The 20,546-nt window shown below is 33.7% G+C and overlaps 9 protein-coding genes across 9 annotated transcripts; 3 read left to right on the top strand and 6 right to left on the bottom strand.

Moving 5' to 3' along the window:
* Positions 1-3,578: 3,578 nt before the first annotated feature.
* Positions 3,579-5,502, top strand: RO3G_08029 (uncharacterized protein; the record flags this gene model as incomplete). Its single annotated transcript, XM_067662619.1, has 3 exons — positions 3,579-3,762; positions 3,843-3,967; positions 4,027-5,502. 3 exons carry the CDS (start codon positions 3,579-3,581, stop codon positions 5,500-5,502), a joined length of 1,785 nt encoding a protein of 594 aa, XP_067518720.1.
* A 354-nt stretch (positions 5,503-5,856) lies between these two features.
* On the bottom strand, positions 5,857-6,223 carry RO3G_08028 (uncharacterized protein; the record flags this gene model as incomplete). The annotated part of the gene is made up of 2 exons (XM_067662618.1): positions 5,857-6,106; positions 6,162-6,223. 2 exons carry the CDS (start codon positions 6,221-6,223, stop codon positions 5,857-5,859), a joined length of 312 nt encoding a protein of 103 aa, XP_067518719.1.
* A 611-nt stretch (positions 6,224-6,834) lies between these two features.
* RO3G_08027 (uncharacterized protein) lies at positions 6,835-8,436 on the bottom strand (the record flags this gene model as incomplete). Its single annotated transcript, XM_067662617.1, has 6 exons — positions 6,835-7,189; positions 7,240-7,356; positions 7,434-7,488; positions 7,637-7,897; positions 8,013-8,209; positions 8,258-8,436. The coding sequence occupies 6 exons, from the start codon at positions 8,434-8,436 to the stop codon at positions 6,835-6,837; spliced, it is 1,164 nt and encodes a 387-aa protein (XP_067518718.1).
* Positions 8,437-8,966: 530 nt separating this feature from the next.
* RO3G_08026 (uncharacterized protein) lies at positions 8,967-9,624 on the bottom strand (the record flags this gene model as incomplete). The annotated part of the gene is made up of 3 exons (XM_067662616.1): positions 8,967-9,106; positions 9,264-9,476; positions 9,528-9,624. The coding sequence occupies 3 exons, from the start codon at positions 9,622-9,624 to the stop codon at positions 8,967-8,969; spliced, it is 450 nt and encodes a 149-aa protein (XP_067518717.1).
* A 980-nt stretch (positions 9,625-10,604) lies between these two features.
* RO3G_08025 (uncharacterized protein) lies at positions 10,605-11,052 on the top strand (the record flags this gene model as incomplete). Its single annotated transcript, XM_067662615.1, has 2 exons — positions 10,605-10,689; positions 10,919-11,052. The coding sequence occupies 2 exons, from the start codon at positions 10,605-10,607 to the stop codon at positions 11,050-11,052; spliced, it is 219 nt and encodes a 72-aa protein (XP_067518716.1).
* Positions 11,053-11,962: 910 nt separating this feature from the next.
* Positions 11,963-13,905, bottom strand: RO3G_08024 (uncharacterized protein; the record flags this gene model as incomplete). The annotated part of the gene is made up of 5 exons (XM_067662614.1): positions 11,963-12,013; positions 12,077-13,179; positions 13,236-13,380; positions 13,554-13,672; positions 13,728-13,905. The coding sequence occupies 5 exons, from the start codon at positions 13,903-13,905 to the stop codon at positions 11,963-11,965; spliced, it is 1,596 nt and encodes a 531-aa protein (XP_067518715.1).
* Positions 13,906-15,514: 1,609 nt separating this feature from the next.
* RO3G_08023 (uncharacterized protein) lies at positions 15,515-16,475 on the bottom strand (the record flags this gene model as incomplete). Its single annotated transcript, XM_067662613.1, has 2 exons — positions 15,515-15,974; positions 16,051-16,475. The coding sequence occupies 2 exons, from the start codon at positions 16,473-16,475 to the stop codon at positions 15,515-15,517; spliced, it is 885 nt and encodes a 294-aa protein (XP_067518714.1).
* Positions 16,476-17,307: 832 nt separating this feature from the next.
* RO3G_08022 (uncharacterized protein) lies at positions 17,308-18,360 on the top strand (the record flags this gene model as incomplete). Its single annotated transcript, XM_067662612.1, has 5 exons — positions 17,308-17,313; positions 17,462-17,688; positions 17,788-17,927; positions 18,001-18,215; positions 18,304-18,360. The coding sequence occupies 5 exons, from the start codon at positions 17,308-17,310 to the stop codon at positions 18,358-18,360; spliced, it is 645 nt and encodes a 214-aa protein (XP_067518713.1).
* Positions 18,361-19,913: 1,553 nt separating this feature from the next.
* RO3G_08021 (60S ribosomal protein eL36) lies at positions 19,914-20,504 on the bottom strand (the record flags this gene model as incomplete). Its single annotated transcript, XM_067662611.1, has 3 exons — positions 19,914-19,988; positions 20,038-20,172; positions 20,409-20,504. The coding sequence occupies 3 exons, from the start codon at positions 20,502-20,504 to the stop codon at positions 19,914-19,916; spliced, it is 306 nt and encodes a 101-aa protein (XP_067518712.1).
* Between the last annotated feature and the right edge of the window lie 42 nt (positions 20,505-20,546).

The following is a 20,546-nucleotide window of genomic DNA, read 5'->3' as shown; positions in this document are numbered from 1 at the left end:
AGATAAAAAAAGGACCAGACGTATGGTGGGCCAACGGAGAAATCAAGAGGAAACAGATTGAAAGGAGCGTGGTTTGCGAGTGGGTAGTAAGTTCAAAAGGAAAGACAAGAGACCTAATAGCAGCCAGCATTTGTAACATTTAATGCATATCAAGACATTGTATAGTATGTTTCTTGGAAAGAGAGCGGTCAGGGCAGAATAATATTATATGTATTTTTCAAATAACTAAGATTTAGAACTTCTAAAATGAGAAAGTTTTTTTTTGTTCAATTGATGAGAAAACAAAGGCAGTAATTGGAAATGATGTTTTTTGTAACACATCTTATTACAGCTTAAAAACAATAATGACAATAGGTGTTCATATAGAAGGCCTCGCTTAAAAATTTCAATAATTCTGAGAAGCAAATAGCCGAGATTTATACCAGATTGATGCCAATCATATGTGGAATGATTAATGATGAGGCAGATAACTAGCAAAATACAACTCAAAAGAACAAAAAAATCAAAATACAAGATTTTGCTAAAAGCTTTGTCAGTGATACTGTAGCAAATAATAATTCCAAAAAGCCAATATCTTACAGATCATACAGTGATAAGCAAATTGTCGGTTTTATCTCTTTGGTAATTAAGATGGTTCCCATAAAGAATGCTGCATCAAGAACAGCTATTACACTTTCCACTATATATCATTTTCAAAAGATGTGGAATGAATATCAAAAATTTTCTGAGAATAAGAAAAGAAATCGTGCTAAAAGGATGTGTTGAAAGTAGAGTGCACATTATTTATTATGAAACTTGTTAGCAATTTTGCATTCATGACTCTAGAACAGATGAGAGAAAGCTTAATTGAAAGTTTTCAGACATTTCTATTTCCAAAACACGATCTTATTGTCTCATTTAAGAACAATGCGTTTAAGGCTTAAAGAAACTAGAAAGCTTATTGAGCATCTTAATTCAAACGAACTTCTCATCAAGAAAAATCGCATCTCAACCACGGCTAGAAACGTACAAGAAGTACTGAGGGTATTCTTAAATTAAAGCATTTAATGCATAGTTGAAACCTTACCGAAAACTATACTTCATCATAAAAATAGAGAAAAAAAATTTGCAGAGATTGTAGTCAGCATGGTCATGAAACTAAAGCATTCAATGTTTGTCCTTTTTATGATAAATGTAATAAGTTCATAGCCCTTGATAAAATATGACTAACTTGTCGTTATACATAAACAGTAAAAAAAAAAAAAAAAAAAAAAGCGCCAATATGAAAAGTATGGCTGTGAAACAAAAGTAGCAAAGTCAAAAGGAAAGAGGAAGCGATTAGAATCCGAAAAGCAAGATAAAAAACGAATCTTCAAGAGTAGCAAATATGGCAAGGAGGAACACAAGAATTCAAAATTCAAAGAGTGCAAGTATCATGGATGAAACGATGGTAAAAAAGCTGGGCAATGGCTTTAAATGATATACAAGAAAAGTTTGCTTGTTATCTGTTATAAGGCCATAATATCAGGATGTTCTCAGGCTAACAAGCTAATGAAGAATGCGTTTCTTGTGTTACAACATTCTTTTTAACAAAATCTTCATTTTAGATGAAGATACAAAATACGATCTAATGAAAAGATTTAAGAATCTAATTTATATAAAAGAGGGCCAGGAATATTCTATGGTGGTATAATCTTCTTTTACTCCATCTTGTTGTTCTTTACATTTATACTAACAACTATTTAACCAAATACGTTATTGAAAAAATGAATGTAGCCTATAGCCGCTAAGTTGTCACTTCCTGCTTTTCTTATTAATAAAAAGTATTCCATATTTTTAAGGGTAATATAACAATTGATGTTTACTTTTTTAGGTATAATGCCTGTTATTTTTCATCCTAAGAAGCCACATTTCAATTGGAAGCGCTTTTCTTTTTGAATGAATTGAACTTTGTTTAAAAAGAACTCCATAGTACCCACTTTGAGAGAAAGGAATTACAAATGTTATAATTATAGAGTCAATTAATTTTATATTCAATACTTTTAAAAACTAATCTCTTCAAATCGAATTTGCTAGATTATATTAACATGTTACTCATCTCATATTAGAAAGCGTACGTTGTAGATAATGGCGACCTGCGTCTTTGGAAGTCAGATACATTTCATTTTCCTACGTCTATAATATAATAGCTATAGTTAGTTTTTGATAGAAAATGAAAGGGTTGCTATCACTCCTTTGCAAACTTTGCATTTGTCAGGCGTATAATATATAATTGGTTCCCAATTTCATAGTAGTATACGTGAGTTCGTAGAGTAAAAGATGGATTGTCTACTAGAATAATCTTTTTAATTTTAGCTAAACTTGATCCTTTAGACTGTCTTGTGGGCTTTTCTTTTATTGAAGAAGAGAGCAGCTTAAATAACACAATACCAGATATAGAAATTCGTGTATTCACAATAAGGTATGCTTGATTGATGGATTTTTTTTTTTAAAAATGAAGTTGTATAAATTTGTTAAGGTTATTATTAAACAGTAAAGAAATCTAGAGAAAAAAGAGGTATTTCTATTTAATAATGAGAGATCTTTACAGGCTAAATCAATTACAGATTTTATCACAAACATTCATAAAACCAGTTTGGCTTGTACGAGAAAGGCTTCATTACCGCTAATATACCGCTTATATCAATTAAGAGGACGGAGTAAATTATGTTTCCTAATGAAGATACACTTTAATCTTGCTAATTAGCTTGTAAAAGGACATTAGAGAATTCTTTTCTAAGCTCATTATCACCATTAAGGGCACAATAGTCTTTTTAGTCTAAAAAGTTATTTGTGTAATAAATGGAAAATAAAGAAAGCATTGATCGTTCGTCTTTCTTTATGAACACATACAAACATCACTCTAGTTTTTAAAGAATAAAAACATTTGATATTTTAGAAATTCTATTTTTATTATAATCGTAATCGTCTTCTTTACTGCGCTTTAGATGACTAAAATTACCTTTAAGCCTTTCTTTGGATAGAATTGAAGTGTGCCTTATAATTCAAACGTTACGATCTAGTTCAACACAGCTGTAATGAACAAATAGGTTTTTACATTGAAAATAGTCTATTAAATTAACTTTTTTTTTTACTTTCTCACACACCCTATAACTTTATTTAAAAGAATCTCATTTGTTAAGATCTCTTTACTGGTTTCTTTATCCAAGCCAAACGAACGTGATTTACACATTTTTAGTTTAAAAAGCAAAAAAAAAAAAAAAAAAAAAAAAAAAAAAAAAAACAAAGTTCAATATCCGAAATGTGCACAAAAAATAAAAGTTCATTGTTTAACGATCAAGATTAATCATTGGCTAGTCGGAAAAGGAAATTGTCAAGATTCCCCTTTGCTGCAATTACTCGGGTAACATTTCTTTATTCTGTTCTTCTTCACTCTTCTCCTACTTAAATTTGATTAAGATGGTTGTACAATATCGAAAAATACTCGTACAACACTAATCCTATTATTAGTAAAAGCTTTGTTTATTTCCAGGAACAAAAGTATTTATAAAGATTTATTTTTTCTTTTTTCTTTTTTTACTTTAAATATCATTCATAGCATGAAATTATCACTCACTATAGTATCCTCTTCATTTTTAGTAGCCATTGCACATGCTGCTTCAGTACAATTCAATTTAATTGCTCCAAGTGCAACTGATGTCAAAGTATCTGTAAATGGACAGCAGGTTGCCCTTACAGCTTCAGACCCTAATGTGCCTTATTTCACCGGATCTGCTGAAGTTGGTACGTCTAAAACATACAAGGTATTACAATTTATACATAAAGCAATTCATTTATTAACAATCTCAACTAGTATGTTGTAGGTGGAACTGAAGAAAGCTTTGAGCGTTCTCTCGCTGGTATTACAAACTCCACATTCAATGATTTTTATAACCGTCCTGTTACTTACGCTAACCTTCCTCAATTACCATGGCCAATTGAAAATGATGTAAGCTCGATTGCAATGCTTTAAGTTATCTTTTTCTAATTGCCATCATTTAAAAACAGCCACAATGGACTCGCAAAGGAAAGAAAGCTGAAATATTTGACGACAACTACATCCCCTCCGTATTCTTTCACGGTGATGATAGCCAAGTCCAAGATTTGGTTAAAAATGTGCCCAAAGACAAAGTTACTGGCACCTTGACTTTCATTGGGTCCAATTACGTTCATTCTTTCGCAAATGTCTCCTTTGGAATTCATGGTGCAGGAAAGAAGCACAACAATGCAAAGCAATCCTGGAAGTGGACCTTGTCTGGTACTGATACTATGGGCAACCGTAACCATTTTAAGCTTCGTCATATGGAAGAAGATCCTACACAGATCCGTGAACGTCTTTATGCTGATATATTGCATGCTATGGGAACCTATGCCAATGAGACCACTATGGTCCGATTGTTTATTAACGGTCAAGGTTTTGGTACCTTCAACATGCTAGACGATATTACTGAATTTTCTTACATCAATGCCATGTTCTATGGTGGTAATCCTCCTGCTACTTTAGGACCTCTATTTGATGGTGCAAGCGGTGCAGACTTTATTTACCATCCTGGTAATCTCGATGGTTATTCCTCTTGGAAACCTAATAAGGACAACGCAAACGGTGAAGGCTATGAGGCCTTTGATCCTCTATGTAAGGCTTGGAACGAAACCGACTATACCGATAACACAGCCATTGCCAACTTTGAAAAAATGTTTGATACCGAGCACTTTTTACGATTCATGGTGATTGAATATCTAACTGCTCACTGGGATGGTTATTGGATGGGACAGACCAACGATGGTGCTTATCGTGACCCAAGTGACAATAACAAGTGGTACTTTTTGGATCAAGATTTTGATGCCACATTTGGTGTCAATTTGGACGTTCCTGAGAATAAAGACTTTATCAGTGTCTCCTACAAGGATTTCCCATCTCGTTACCCTGCTGGTGTCATGGCCAATGGTCTCTTACAGAATGCTGATAAAAAAGCCAAGTTTGAACAGTACTTGACTGAAACTGTTCGCGTCTTGTTCAATAATGTCACTTTGACTAATCGTGTCTTGGCTATCCACAACTTCCTCTCTCCTGATCTTGAATGGGATCGATCCATCGTTCAACAGTCGCCTGGTACTAATTTTGGATGGACCTTTGAGCAAACTTCTCAAAACTTATGGCAAGGTGTCTCAGCCCCAAATAACAACGGAGGTGGTGCTGAGTGGGGCTTGGTTGAATATATCGCAGCAAAATCCCAAGCCATGGCTAAGGAATTTAATATCACTATTGTCTCTGAACCTGTAGGTCCTCCTGCTGCTAATGGAACTGCAACTTCTACTAATGATGGTGGTAACACTCATACCGCTGCCGGAGAAAGTAAGCCTGCCTCAAGTTCTGAATCTTCCGGTTCGAAAATTGCTTCTCAAAGCGTATCAGGTGCTTCCCGTTCTGCTGTATCTACCGTCTTATTAGGTGTTACAGCTTTAGTTGCCACTGCTATCTTTTAATCCTATTTTACTCTTCTTCACTTTAATCTATTAAGCAAGGAGTAGATTACTACTTTTTATTTATTATTAATATTTATAAATCAATGTACAATAAAAGTAATCATTTTACTTGAAACTTTTTGTTATCAACTGAATACATGTGCCAGTCAATATACTCAAAAGGAGAAACAAGCTTAAAATAGAAAGTAAACTTTTTTATGTAACAAGTTTCGCAAGTTGATATAACACATAATTTTATGTGTATTTTATTTTTCTGTCTTGTTTTATTGGGAACAAAAATGTTACTCAAAAAATTCTACACACGAGCTTTTTCAAAAGGGGAATTTGTTACACTGTCTGTCCTCTTGTTTTACATTAAAAAAGTGATCCTTGTTGTTGTTGTTGTTGTTGCTGCTGCTTTACTTGAGAAGCAGATGGAGGAGGAGGTAATAAGGGAACAAGGCCATCGCCATTGGTGCTGTTATTAGCTGGACGAGGTCTGGTTCTTTTAGCACCTAAATTACCAATGGTGATATTTATCGTCTGACCATCTTTTAAACCATAATCCTTCTTTGGTGTTGGATCCGCTGCACGTTCGATTGCTTCTTTTTCAGCACGTAGTTGTCTACCGAAATTACATTTTAAATTTTGGTTGTTTATAAATTATAATTAAACTTTACTTTACAAAGCCTTGCAAGGTTACATTAAAATCAAAAGCATCTGACCTTTCCTGGAAACCCATTCCAATAAATGCGTGTCGACCTATTATTTCTTAATATTTTCTCTCATATTTCTTTTTTTTTTTGCTGTTTACCTTCACTTTCAATTTTAAGAACAAAATAACGGCTTGAGTCTAATACAGCTTCAACTGAATTCGAATGAACCTCATATGGGCAAACAGCAAATAATTCACCTAGTTTCTTTTGGTCAGGCTTTCCTTTTATTTTTGATTAAAAAAAAAAAAACTTACCGTTACTATTATCTTCTAAACGAATTTCACACTTTTTTCCTTTACTAACAACTCTTAACCGGCCTTTCCATAAGAATGAAGTAGCAAGATCTCCCCATTCGGCAGCTCTATTTTTCATATTGTTTAATCACCAAATAGATTTGATTACCTAAATCACAAGTACCTATAACCCCTTGCTGCTGTTCTTGGTGGGATTTTATAAACTAATGTCCCCATTTTTCATGTGAGAAACTCGACATGTCTTTAAAGTAATTTTCTTTTATACCAAAACATTCACGAATGATTAACAAGACACTTTCAAATTCTTCCTCCATTTTATATTTTTTTTTAAAAAAAAAAAGCTAGAAAATAAAAATAAAAAAAAAAGTGAGGATGGAGGAGTTTTAATGAAATAAAGATTTATAGGAAAACTCTTTCTTTTGAGACTGATATCTTGTCAAGATAATAGATGATTCACAATACTCTTTGGTAATGTTTCCATAGTAGCCACCTTTTCTTAACAAAGATCGAATAGCTTCTTCTTTTGTCCAGCCTTGTTCCTTTATAACCTCGGGCAAATAAGTAGCAGTTTCCTTTTCTCCATCTTGCTGAATAAATTCAATCCAAATGCCGTGAACACCGATTTCCCAGTCTAAATAATCATCTGCTTGTTCAAAATCAGTCAATAATGATACTGCGCAGGACAGTCTAGGTAATTCTTCTAATGTAATAGGTTTGAATCGAGTGTCCTTTAAAGCACTATAATTGTCATTGTTAATATAATGTACATTTGTGGAATTTAAGGTTACCTTATCAATGCATATTTTAAAAGTCCTTCATGTAATTTGAGTGGAGAGAAGTTGCCAATACAACCTCTTAATTTTGAATGCCCATAAGATTCAATATGCCAAGTGACAAACAGAGGACTACGCAATAAAAAAAAAAAAAGAAAACGAAAATTTTAAGTAAAAGCGCAGTATAGGTCAGTTTTATGTTTTCTTACTAGGTATCATTAGGAAAGTGTGGTTGGGGATAATGCTTCTTCTTCAAATGATTGACTAATACTTCAAAGCAAAATCTAACATGATCTTCTGTTACTACACTTGGCATACTTTTTTAAAAAAAGAAAAGAAAAGAAAAGAAAAAAACAAAAAAAAAAAACAAAAAAAAGAGTCTGTTCATCCTATGACGTTTATTCCCAGTCACTGTCCTCATCTTCCTGTTGGTTCTTTTCATCTTGTTCCTTCTTTTTCTTTTTGGTATTTACCCAATCATCTTCAGTTGTTTGCTGTTGCAAAGTGGAAGAGGTTTCTGAAACATGAATAAAATCAGTGTCCTCTGAGCTTCTTTTTGCTTCCTCTTTCACCGTATTGGTATCTTCATCATCTGAATCCCATTTGAATTCATTCTCATCCTCTTCTTCTTTCACACCTTGAACGATCAATTGGCGCTTTTGTTCATCTTGTTCTATTTTCCATATGTGATAAAAGTACCTTTGCCAAAACAATGGATAGCTCACTTGCACAGGCACTGTTATTTTAATTGTAAGTAACTTGATGTGAAGCTTTCATGATTTTTATACCAAGTTTGTTCATCATTTCTTGTAATTGAGAATTAGTATTTAATAATCGAGCAATCTCTTCAGTATATTCATCAATTTTGAAGCTGTCATTGAATGTCTTTAATATACTCTTTTCTTCTTCTTTTTCTTCAGGTTCCTTTAAATAAGTATCTTCATTGGTTTGCATTTTATCTATCAATGCTTCTTTACGAGTTGCACTATGATTTCAGATTAGTTTATATAGTTGCATACATCATCCATTTTACAATATACGAGGATTGCTGGCTACATCTTTCTGCTGCTGTTCTTGTTGTTCTTGATCAGGTGCTACTACTGTCACTGCATTCTTCAAGGCCGACACAACCTCTGTTCCAAAGTTCTGAAGGTAATGTTCAGCCGAGCGTGTGCCTTTTATTAAGCCTTCCTTTAGTTGACCCAAGTCCATATTTTCAGGTAATCGAGCTGATTGAACTTGAGCTGGTAATTGCTGTTCGAGTGTTTTCAATAGACCATCTTTCAAATGTGAAAAATTAACTGTGTTAATACTAGCCAGGCTTCCTCTAATAAGTTCCAAGCTATTATCTTCTTGTTCCTCTTCTCCTTCAGCATCTTCAGTCAAAACTTGAGCAAATTCCTTTAAATCATTCTTTGTTCCTTCCACAAATGCTTCACTCTAATTGAAATCCTTAGCAAGTTTTTTTTCTTTCTTTCTTTGCCTCTTTTTATTATTGTCATTAAAAACTACCTGCTTTTTGACTGTGTCAACTAAATTTGTCCATTTTTTACCCCAACCCATATTATTAAATGCTTTTAAAATGACATCGTCTTCTTCATTAGTATTATTATTATTATTTGGTCGGTTTTCTGCTGAAGCAGAAGCAGCATACTGATACATATCATCCATATTTTATTATGTTTTATATATAAAAAAAAAAGAAGGGAGAAAGGAAAAGGAAGTTAATGCGTGACTATATCCTATGGTTGGTGTAACGTTTCTTCAGATTGATTGTAGGCGGCGTTTGCTTTTAGTAAAGCAGCGCATCCTGTATAGAACAATTCAGCAAAAATATGATGAACTTCATAATGTTCGTCTAATTCAATAGCTTTAGCAAGGCCTAGTTGAGTAATATTAATGGCTCTTTCTCTAATAGAACAAGTTTCATCCACTTTTAAAAGACCAATTTTAGCCATCTGGATTACACTTGAAATCAAATCTATGCACATGTACATATCAGTAAACTATTTGAATGCTTCCCCCCTTTTTTTATTTACTTGGTATAGGGCTTTTCTTGAGTGCAATAGCGCCTTGTTCAGCTGCTTGAATGATTAGTTCAGACAAGCCACCTAATGCTTTTTTTCTTTGCTCATATGTTAATTTTTGCTTTTTGCGTGATTCTTCCACGGTTTGTAATACTAGATGATTCCTTTGCTTAAATTCTAGTAGTTTTGCCTCCAGAGTGCTTTTAATCAAAGGATCTGAATCAACTTTGGATGATGTTAGGATACACATGTGTTTATCTTTGTTCGTTTTCTTACTTGGTAGAGAAGCTAGTATTTTCTCAAGGCCCAACATGTATAAATTTATAGACATTTCTTGATTTTTGGTATCATGATGATTGACTTGCGCAGCCATTTTTATAAGAGAAACACCTTCTTCAATCTGTCGTTTATCCAACAAACATTGCTCTTGTTCTATTTTATGTACTTCTTCTTCCTCTTGTACTGCCGTGCTGCTACTGCTAAAGCTCGTGCTTCTCCAAACATAGTCAGATATTTGTGTTAGTGTCGAAGGAGTGGAAATTGCTTTTTCATAGGAAGGTGGGGGGTGATCGGGTGTATAAAGTTTCTCATTATGTTTAAAGCACCAGTCCGAAGCTTGTCTGATAGGACTACCTACAACAGGTATCTTCTCTGCACTAGTAAGCACATATGAAATCAAGGAACTCATTTTTCGGTAAAAAAATGAAAAAAGAAAGGAAAAAGTAAACAAATGTGTAAACGAAAAAGAAAGTTTTTATTTATCCCCATTTACGTGCAGATACTACTCACGTGAAGCCACCATTCATTTTCCTTTACCAGCGAATGTTTTTTTTCTTTTAAAAGGGAAAAGCGTCATTAGCCAACCAAGACCTTTTGGTTGACTGATTTGATTAATTTGGCTAATCCGAACTTTTAGACAAGCGTTCCTACGTAAAAAATAAACAATAAACAATAAACAACTTTGCTGACTTTTTCAGTGAAATATTCAACATGAGATACACTATATATTGACATTGTAATACCCTCTCAATCGAAACGTTTGAGGTGGGGCACTGTTATTGAAAACGAAACGTTCATATCCAACTACTATCTCATTGTTTCATTCGATAGAACTAAAGCACGCCAATAATATTTCAAGCAGTAAATTTTTGATCTCTGAGGCTTATTTTAGTATCAGGGTCCTACATTGTTTTATATCAGCGTCCAATGATTTCGTTGTTACTTTACACCTAGTTATGTGACCAAAAAATAAGTAAACATATCATACTGTTTGACAGGTGCTTCATTTTGAAGAGTAGAGCCACAATGATATTCTATTATCATCTGCTACCATCAGTTATATAAGCTTTTATTATGATGCTTAGATCCAAATTAACAACACGCATACCAAAAAGAAAGTCAAAATATCTTGACTGCACATCGCTTCGTCAAATTGGCAGTAAAACGTATGACGTTCTATGACCTATGTTAAAGTACACGAGTAAATAAAATAAGCAATCCTAATTTTTTATTTAAAAAAAGAAAGGTCTTTGTTATTAATTGATCAGCAATAAGAGTACCAAATAACAAGGGAAAGGTAGCATCAGATGTAGTTTTTTGTTATTTATATTTAGTCACTTCCTTTCCAGCTTGTATCTATCACCTATGAGCTCGCCATCTTTTTTTAGGATCCTTTGCCTTCTATCAACAAGAGGTTATAGCACCATTCTTTGCTGAGAAAGCAGGAGAGGAATCCGAGCTCGATGCTGTTCATATCGAATTTTCTTTTACTGCTGCCCAAGACATTGTCAGAGTTGTTTGAGGTATTGCTCTACTTGAAACATTTGATAGCACACACCCTTTAAAAGTAAAAAAAAAAAAAAAAAAAAAAAAAAAAGGATATTAATAGCCCTTTTTAATTAACATGTGTTAAATTTGAAAACTGTCCATACACTTTGTTTATAAAAAAAAAGAGAGAGGCTGGCTAATGAGAGATCTCTCATTTTTGCAAATGTCCAAATAAGAAGATTTTCAGGATAATTGCCTATTTATTTGTCTTGTCCATGTTTCTTCTAAGATTCTAAATGAATAGTGTAAAGTGGCTGTATTGTTTGTTGATCTATACTTGAGATTGATTGTACCCAAGATCGTTGTGGGTTGTAAAATAAAAGTTTATTATCAAGTCTGTACTTGTTTTCTTGATGTGCTTATTCCAATCATATAGAATATGTTGCAATTCACATCAAATGAGAAGAGGTTGAATTCAACGAGATGATGATCAATTTTTAATAACTAAAGAAAGCGATATAATACAGCATGTATAAAGCTCATCAACAGTATGGTTGAATGTCATTCATAGATCCTTTCGTTAACTGAACGACTCTAGTACAAAATAATTTATTTTTTGTGTCATGTTCATGTGAAATAGTAATAAAGGCCTATCGTCCTTGTGATCCTGAACTTTCTGGGACAGTCTTGGCGGGAAATTCTCCTCTTTTTTTTTTTTTTCTCAGGGAGAAAAGTATGGTAATACGAATATGTAAATCTGCATAATGTAAATTTATCTCCCCCTTTTAATGTCAGATGTATAGATACTATCATGAAGCAGCTCATTTCTCTTGTAGATTTTATAAAAATCAAGCTTCTTTGAATATTAGAATTTGATTTTATGAACAGATCAATGATTATCTTAAATAGAAAAAGAATGGTATTGTTTATTGTACTGTACATATTTAAGTTTTAAGAAAGAATTCATGAATCTCTTCCAGTGATTTTCCAGAAGTCTAATCAAAATTTGGTTAATATTTGCTTGAGAGCATTTTCGATTTCATAAATAAAAAGCTTACTTCAGGCATTAGTCGGAATAACATTAACCACAACATAATGGATATTCCCGCGTAAAACCAAAAAGTACCTGCAGTCGATATTGATTCTGTCATTGAAAGAAAAGATGTAGAAATGATCAAGTTACAGATCCAATTGACGGCTGTAGCAATACCATTGGCTTTTCCACGTATTGAGGATGAAAACATCTCAGATTGCACTAACCAGGGAATGTATCCAAGCCCCAAAGCATAACTACCCACATAGACAATCAAAAAGGTCAAAAGTACACCAGTGATAACTCGGTCTCTGTCTCCATAATAACACCCGGTATTGGTTTGTAAAATGTCGAATGGATCCGTATCCTCAAGCGTAACACATTGATTGCTCGAGATGGACCAACCACAGCGATCGTCCAGTACACATCGTGCACAATTGCCTGAATAAAGCCCACAGGTATCTTGTTGTGTAACGAATCCTTGTTGACCGGCAAATGAAGCACCCAAGGCAATCAAGCCTCCGATGGTGCACAACATAGTGATCAACAGCATCTTGCGTCGACCGAATCGATCAATGATAAAAACAGCAAAGAAAGTAAAAACCATGTTGGCAGCAGCAACGATAATAGCCACGGCTGTAGAGCCTTGACTACTTCTGAAACCAGCCATTTGTAATATTGTAGCTGCATAATACATGGCCGCATTAAAACCACACAGCTGCTGAGCTGCTTGAAGTAAGCAAGCGATGATCAGTGGCATATAATTATCTCGATGTAAAAAGTCTTTGAAGGAACCTGACCGGCAAGCATGAACGTCATCGTCAATTAGCTTGATCTCTCTTTCGATAAAAGTATCTGTGACACTATTGCCATATATTTTACGAATCGCCCTTTTAGCTTCATTCATCTTTCCTACCGCAATCAGCCTACGTGGTGATTCAGGCAGGAAAGGCATAATAAGGAATTGGAATAGAGCAGGGATCCCAGCGATACCAAACATGTAACGCCAACCATCTGTCACGTTAGAGAAAGCAATATTCATAACATAAGCAATAACTTGACCAAAAGTAAGAACTAGCGTGTTGAGAGTATTCAGACGACCTCGAATATGTTTGGGTGAAAGTTCACCTTGGAAAGATAGAGTTTAATCACATGGTTGCTACATTTCTATTGGTCCCACTTACTAACATAAACAGGAACAATCATAGAAGCAATACCAACAGCAAGACCTACAACTATTCTTCCTAGTAAAAGGACACCAAATGACCTTGAAAGTGCCATAATAAGTGCACCAGCAATAAATATAAGTGATGATACAATGACAAGGATCTAAAAATTAGTTGAGTTTTTTTTGGTTAAGCTGAGTTTGAACGTTACACAAACCTTTCTACCGAACCTGTCTGTTAACTGCATTACAGAAAATCAAGGGAAAAATATGAATCAGTTGATGGAGTGTAACGAAATAACGTTTACATGGGAAAAAAAATTAATTTATAACTTACCAGACCAGCAAAGAAACCACCAAAGATGGCACCAAATGTAGTTGCTCCAACAACAAGTTCTTTCTGAACACTATTCATTTGAAATTCCTCTTGAATAAGAATCAAGGCACCAGAAATTACTAGAAAAAAAAATTGAATTTTCTGTCAAATAGAATTCTTGATTGATCCTTATACCTCCAGTATCATAGCCAAACAAGAATCCACCTACACAGACACAGATAACGAGCATATATACAAATAAAGAGGCCTTTGCTTTCTTTTCTGACTCATCCGAGTTCTCTTCATGCGGGTCATATATTTCTTCGTTAGGATCTAATGATTTCTTTAGATATTCTGTCTTCTTTTGTTCCATTGTTTTCTATATTTAGTCATATTAGTCAATTGAAAACAAAGGGATGAATAGACGCGTTACTTGTTTTATAAATAAATCTGTAAATACTTTAAGGGGATAAAAAAAAGAAAGAAGTTTCCATCTGCTTCTTTCACACACCCTTTTATAATCTTTTAATTTCTTGCCTTTGCTACTTGTCCGAACCGGACCTCACTACTGCTTCTCTCTTTTCGTTGTTCTTCCCAATAGACCCGTCTTTTCTGTACAAAATACCATAGTTGGATCTTTTTTTTTTGTCGTCGTTTTAAAGTACATGTCGAATTTTTAAGATTGCGTTGGCAGGCTTCTTTTTTTTGGGTAGATGGTGTTTTTATTTAGGTGATGCGCTTTTAACTGGTAAGAAGAAGAAAAAAAGGGAAAAGAAAATACATGTGATAATAAATGAGATTAGGCACTCTGCTCTACGGTGTTTGTACGGCGACAGACATTCTTTTTTAATTTATCTATCGCATTTACAGTATTTCCATTTATGTCACACATCATTTTGCTAAATAAAGTAAATGAAACAAGCATGAGACCTGGTAAAACAAAGAAGTATGACCTGTTTACACAATATTTGAAATTCAATTAGTGTTGTATTCTCGCAAGCCAGGCAAAAGAATAAAATCAAAACTCCAGTCGTCTGCTATGTCATTTGGGCTATTGAAAGAATACATTCAACAAGTAAAACCTTATGGGATTTAAATGAAAAAGGAACAAGTTTAATCAATCTTATATCTATGGCTTAACAATTTGAAAGAAATTTTGCGTTCAACTACAGTATTTGGTTTTCTAACAATATCATATCATTTGGAAATTCCTACATTGATTTTTGAAATAAAAATCGATGAATTGTGAATTTTATTAACTACAAAATATATAATATAGACTATCTATCTAAAGAAACCAGATCATATTCGCTTAGTTTTCTTGAATATTATGCTATTCATCAATATCTGTTAATTTATAATGTTTCATTCGATATTGACAACTAAATAAGATCCTGAAAAACCTTGAATGTAAGACATTATATTTCTAGAGACAAAAACATCAAAACAAGTTTCCTCGTTGCTTTAAGCATTTCTAAATTTTTACTTGTTCTACTCAATTCTCTCACTTAAATAACATTGGTAATTGAAGAGAAACAAATAGAAATTCAAAGTCGATAAAAACGCTTGGAGGAGAACCTAGAGCAAGCTATAAGCATATTTTGCTATTAGCATCTTATCCTTAGTGATAAACAACTAGACATACTTCTTGTGCTTTTAACTTGGACTTAAACGTTTAAAATAATGGCTGATTTTACCTATCATGCTTTACAGTTTATAATATAGATCCAAGTCACATTACCAAGACATTAATTTCTACAATTATAGGCGGCTTTACACAATATGCTGTCTATCATAGTTTTACCGTAGATTGCATATTTTTTTTAAATACAAAAAAGATAACATAATCAATTCCATTCACTCTTTTTGAATTGATGGATACTAAGCATGTATGTGTAGTATATATATAAAAACTATATTTATTTTTACATTTAATTTTTTATAAGAAAAAAATTGTACCATCTATCTACTATATAATCATTCTACGCCCACACCTTCAATAGGTTATCCCAACTTCCTGTACATAATGATATACCATCAGGTGAAATGTCTAGACAGGAAACCCGGTTTTCATGTGCATTTAAGATACCAACGCGCTCGGCTCGAAGGGTGTCCCAAATATAACAATGATAATCATCATAACCACCAAATAAAAGCCTACCAGAGATGGAGAAATCAACAGATGTGACTCCATTGAATACTTGGTCATCCGTAAATATATTAAGTTCTCTATCTGCACGAAGATCAAATAAACGACAGCTGGCATCGTCCGATCCTGTACCAATAGCATTTCCATTAGGAAAGAATTCAACGGCATTAATGTCTGATTCATGTCCACTGAATGATTGAACACATCTTTTGTTTCGTATATCCCATATTTTAGCTGTCGCATCACAAGCACCAGAAGCAAATATGTTTGGATTCGTAGATGAGATAGAAATACTATTTTTGAGAGGAGAAAAAAATGTCAATTGTACTTTCTTTTATATAATCGCTTTTATTATATATTTTTGTATACTTCATAACATCGCCTGTATGATCTGTAAATTCTTCCAACTTAATATCTCTATCAATATCCCAAAGTATACAACTGGTGTCTCCACTTGAAGTCAATATTTGGTGATCATTTAAGAATTTGCAGCAGCTTAGATAACCTGTGTGCCCAGCCAGCTCCTTTATAGGCTTTGTAGGTGATTTTAGACTAAAGATTGAACATGTATTATCCAATCCACCCGAAGCCACATAGCCTCCACTAGGCGCATAAGCACAAGTCATGACCCAGGATGATTTTAAGGGTATTGCATGTAGCTTGTTGGTCGTATAAGCGTTCCATATTAACAACTTACCATCCTGTGAAGCAGACACAATGTGCTTTTTATCTGTTGACCACTCTAATGCATATACCTTGGCCAAGTGCCCCTTTAATATCCGACGGGCCTTCATTGTCAACCTGGGCAGCCTATCTACCTTTTGTGCAACCTGTATCACTATAGAAACAAAGGATAAGCCTATGGAAGGAAACGAAAAGATAGTTACAGGTTGTGTCAGCTAATTGATCCCGTTTTTGTTTGATCTTCTCCTTTAATTGTTCTGCATCTTTTCTTGCTGCTACTATTCTTTCTGAAACTTCATTATTTGGAATGTTGTTCATTTCAAGATACCAAAATTTCCTGTCTTCAAAAAAAAAAAAAAAAAGAAGGGAAAAATAGCATGAAAACAATGAACAGCATGAAATGAAGGCGGAGAAATACTTTACCGCCATATTTGGTGTCTAGTTTAAAACAATATCAATGACAAAGAAATGTATTTATGATTATGTAAATGTCCATAATCAATAATATCAGAATAAAAAAAGCAAAGGCATAATGCGTCTTTTATTCTTTTAAAGTATTGCTTTTATTGCGAATAATTTTCATATACCTGTTTATGATATCCTCTTTCTAAAACTTTAACCAATAAAAAATTCTTTTACTTAAAAAATCCAGTTGCGTAGTGTGCTTACTTTGTATGACCAAAAGTTTGATATCATTGGCAGCTGTAACTAAATGTCTCTGATTCTCTTGTGCATGACCTTTTTATTCCTTGTTTAAACATAAAGTTACTCCTTTGTATTATTGAATTTTCTTGGCATACAAGCACTTGTAAGATGTTAGAGATGTAGTTATAAGGTCTTTGATTAAAGTTTTGAGTAAACATATTTTTTAAAGCCACAGATCATATCAACAGCGAGTCACGACGGGCATTTTAATCAATACGGTTCTGTGTTTGGTGTCAAATGGGCGTAATTTTTTGAGTGTTAATCATAAACTTCTTTTTTTTTTTTTTTTTTTTTCTTAAAAAAAAAACATTGACCATGAACACTCAAGAGCAGGCAAGATATACTCAATTTTTTTTTATTATTGTAGTATCTTATTATTATTGTTTTATAGCTTAGAAACATTCGAAATGATCTTAGAAATGCTACACTTAAAGAGTTAACAGATTGCTTAAGATCTATCAATGAAAGCTTGCGAGGTCAAGCTAAACTTATTCTCAGTGGAAGAAAGGAAGAGGTGATAGATAGACTGGCCAACTTTACTGTGAGCCTTATAGCCAGCAATAAAAGATCATCCGTAGCTGCTATTGTTGCTATTGTTAACAACAAAGCTTCCAGAAGGTATTTTGTAAAGCAGTATATTAAAAAGAACAATAATAACAAATAGTGTGGAAGGCTTCATTGGGGCTTTGAAAATGATACAATTATAATCAATAATAGATTTTCACGATCTGCAACAGTAAAAGTACCAATCCAAGAACCTGTTACTGCAACTTCTCAGAATTACGACGAAGCACAATTCAAATGCAACTCATTCTTTGAACCAGTCTCGAGAATTACAAATATTCAATTAGCACCAGGTAAATAGGGGTTAAGAGCCGACTTTCTTTTCTGGTTGAATCGTTCTAACAACAGCATGTATATTTTGTCTAGCATCATACGAACGTATGTCAAAATTCTTTCATTTTACTCTAAGCAACGAACATTACAAGTTACTTGCTACACCCAATGGCTCTGATGATCAACCTGTTTATCAGATAAGATTCTTTTGCTCTAAATTAAACAATGCCTCTTCAGTAAAAGACATGTTGATTGAATTCCCGAGCGCTTGTGAAATTCGAATGAATGGCAACGTGATTGGAGGAGCTGTAAGGAAAAGGAGAGGCGGGGATTACGTTTATTATTGCGCTTCCTCTGATATGCATCTTTATAGAGTTTACGAGGGATAAAAAATAGGCCAGGAACAGTCAATCCACCAGATCTTACAGTCATGACAAAGAAGCAGTCGTTTAACAATGTAGAGTTAGTTTATTATAATACGGATTCACCGTACATTGCAGGAATATATATTGTAAGAAGAATACCAATACCAGCATTAATCAATACAATGAAAGAAAGGCGGATACCAAAAGAGATGACATTAAAAAAATGTGAGTTGGAATAGAAGATGAAAAAGAGAAAAATGCTAATATTTTTCTAGTACAAGAAAAACAAGAAGAGGATGATATCGTTTTAGAATCTGAAACACTTTCTATGAAATGTCCTGTAAGTCTGCAAAGGTTCATATGTAAAAACAGTGTATTAATGCCCCCTTGAAAAGCTTGCATTTGTACGTATTGTGACACCTATTCGATCTATTCACTGCAACCATCTTCAGTGTTTTGATGCAAATACATTCTTGGTAATGAATGAACAAACACCTACCTGGTCATGCCCTGTGTGCTATAAAAAGATAGATAGTTGTGACGATCTGGTGCTAGATGGCTACTTTTTAGAAATTCTGAATGATACACCGAGTCATATTGATTCTGTTAAGGTTGAAACAGATGGACAGATTACTCTTATAAACGAAAGCTCGTCTCCGGGAGATGAGTCCGATGCAGAAGAGGAGGAGTCCAAGAATAAAGAAGAAACAGTAGTTGAACTACTAGATGATGATGATAATAATAATAGTATACCCAACAATAAAAATTTACTCAAACGATCAAGGGAGGATGACAATTCAATTTTAACAAATGACGATATTCAGCCACAACAAAACTATTTAAAGAAACAAAGACAAGATGTTATTGATTTAACGTTAAGTAGCGATGATGAAGACGAATCAGAAAGGTGAAACAATATATACAATAGAGATACCAAAGTAAAAAACTAAACCTTATTTTCCTTTCCTACTTACAGTCCACCTTTACTCAATCAGTCTGTAATTACACATCAACCATTTTCGAGTGCTGAAAATCAAAGTATTTTATCGCCCACTAATAGTCCTTTATATACAAATCTTTCTTCTCTATCAAATATACATGCTTTTTCATCACAATCATAATAAAGTTCTTGTTATTTTCCAGTTAGATAGAATGTCATGTAAAACACTACTCTTTTTTAAATTGGAAACTGATATATAGAATATTAATCTTGAAGAGAATGGAAGTGAAGAAATAACAACATGTTCTACCACTGTTTTTTAACAATTTTTCACTGTACTTTGCTTTCAGATCATATCTTCATTATTAAAAGCAAAATCCATGCTTCTTGCTGTTGGATGATCATATAAACCCTCGATTTGGAAGTGCTCACTTCTTTCTTCTTGCAATAAATCTTTCGGCACTCAACAATTCTTAATGAGCAATGGTTTGGATGTTTTAAATTGCTTATGTACCGCATATTGATCTTAGCATTCAGCTTTTCAATGTATTCTCGGTTTTTTCAATAGACGTCATACTCAGTGATTATGAATGAAGCATAAAAGTGAAAAATAAAATCAAATGGTCATGATAGACTACGTATATGCCCAACTTGCTCAAAAGAGCATTCTTGATTTATTCCACATGTTAAAAATCAAGAATTTAGTGACGACGAGAAGCAGCAATAACACCTTGAAGTTCTTCAATCTTCTTCTTGGCACGAACAAAAGTACCAAGCTATCATGATGTAAGTCATCATCATTCCTATCCCTCTTTAATTCCTTACCTTGGACTTGCAAAGCTTCTTGGCACGCTTATCCTTGGAGTTCTTGATCAATTCCATAAGACGACGTTCATAAGGAGCATAACCAGCAACTTCACGAACAATGGACTTAACAAAAGTGGTACGCTTGGAAGCAGCCTAAAAATGCTTTAATCAGTGCTTGTTTTAAAGACATAAAAAGGAAAAGTAGATGCTGAAAGGAAAAAAAAAAAAAAAAAGAACAATGCTTTAAACCAATTCTAATTGTCGTTCAATTCGTATGAATGCTGCCCTGATTACATCCATGCATGTTTTTTTTTTTTCATAATTCGTCCATTTTTTTTTTCCTTTCCTTTCAATATCTATCCTCTTCCTTTTCATCCATCCATACATACACCAATTTTGTTAGAGGGCTTGGCCTTGAGTTCACGACGAGCGGTGATGTGACCCTTGTTGATACCAACAGCGATTCCAGACTTTGCAGCAACCATTGTGATGTGTAATAAAAGAGGGAGGGTACTGAATGGTCTGCC

Source organism: Rhizopus delemar, genomic scaffold, assembly GCF_000149305.1.
Source record: "Rhizopus delemar RA 99-880 supercont3.6 genomic scaffold, whole genome shotgun sequence".
Lineage (NCBI taxonomy): Eukaryota > Fungi > Mucoromycota > Mucoromycetes > Mucorales > Rhizopodaceae > Rhizopus > Rhizopus delemar.
Note: the sequence above shows the minus strand (reverse complement) of the source record. Positions and strands in the feature narration are given on the sequence as shown.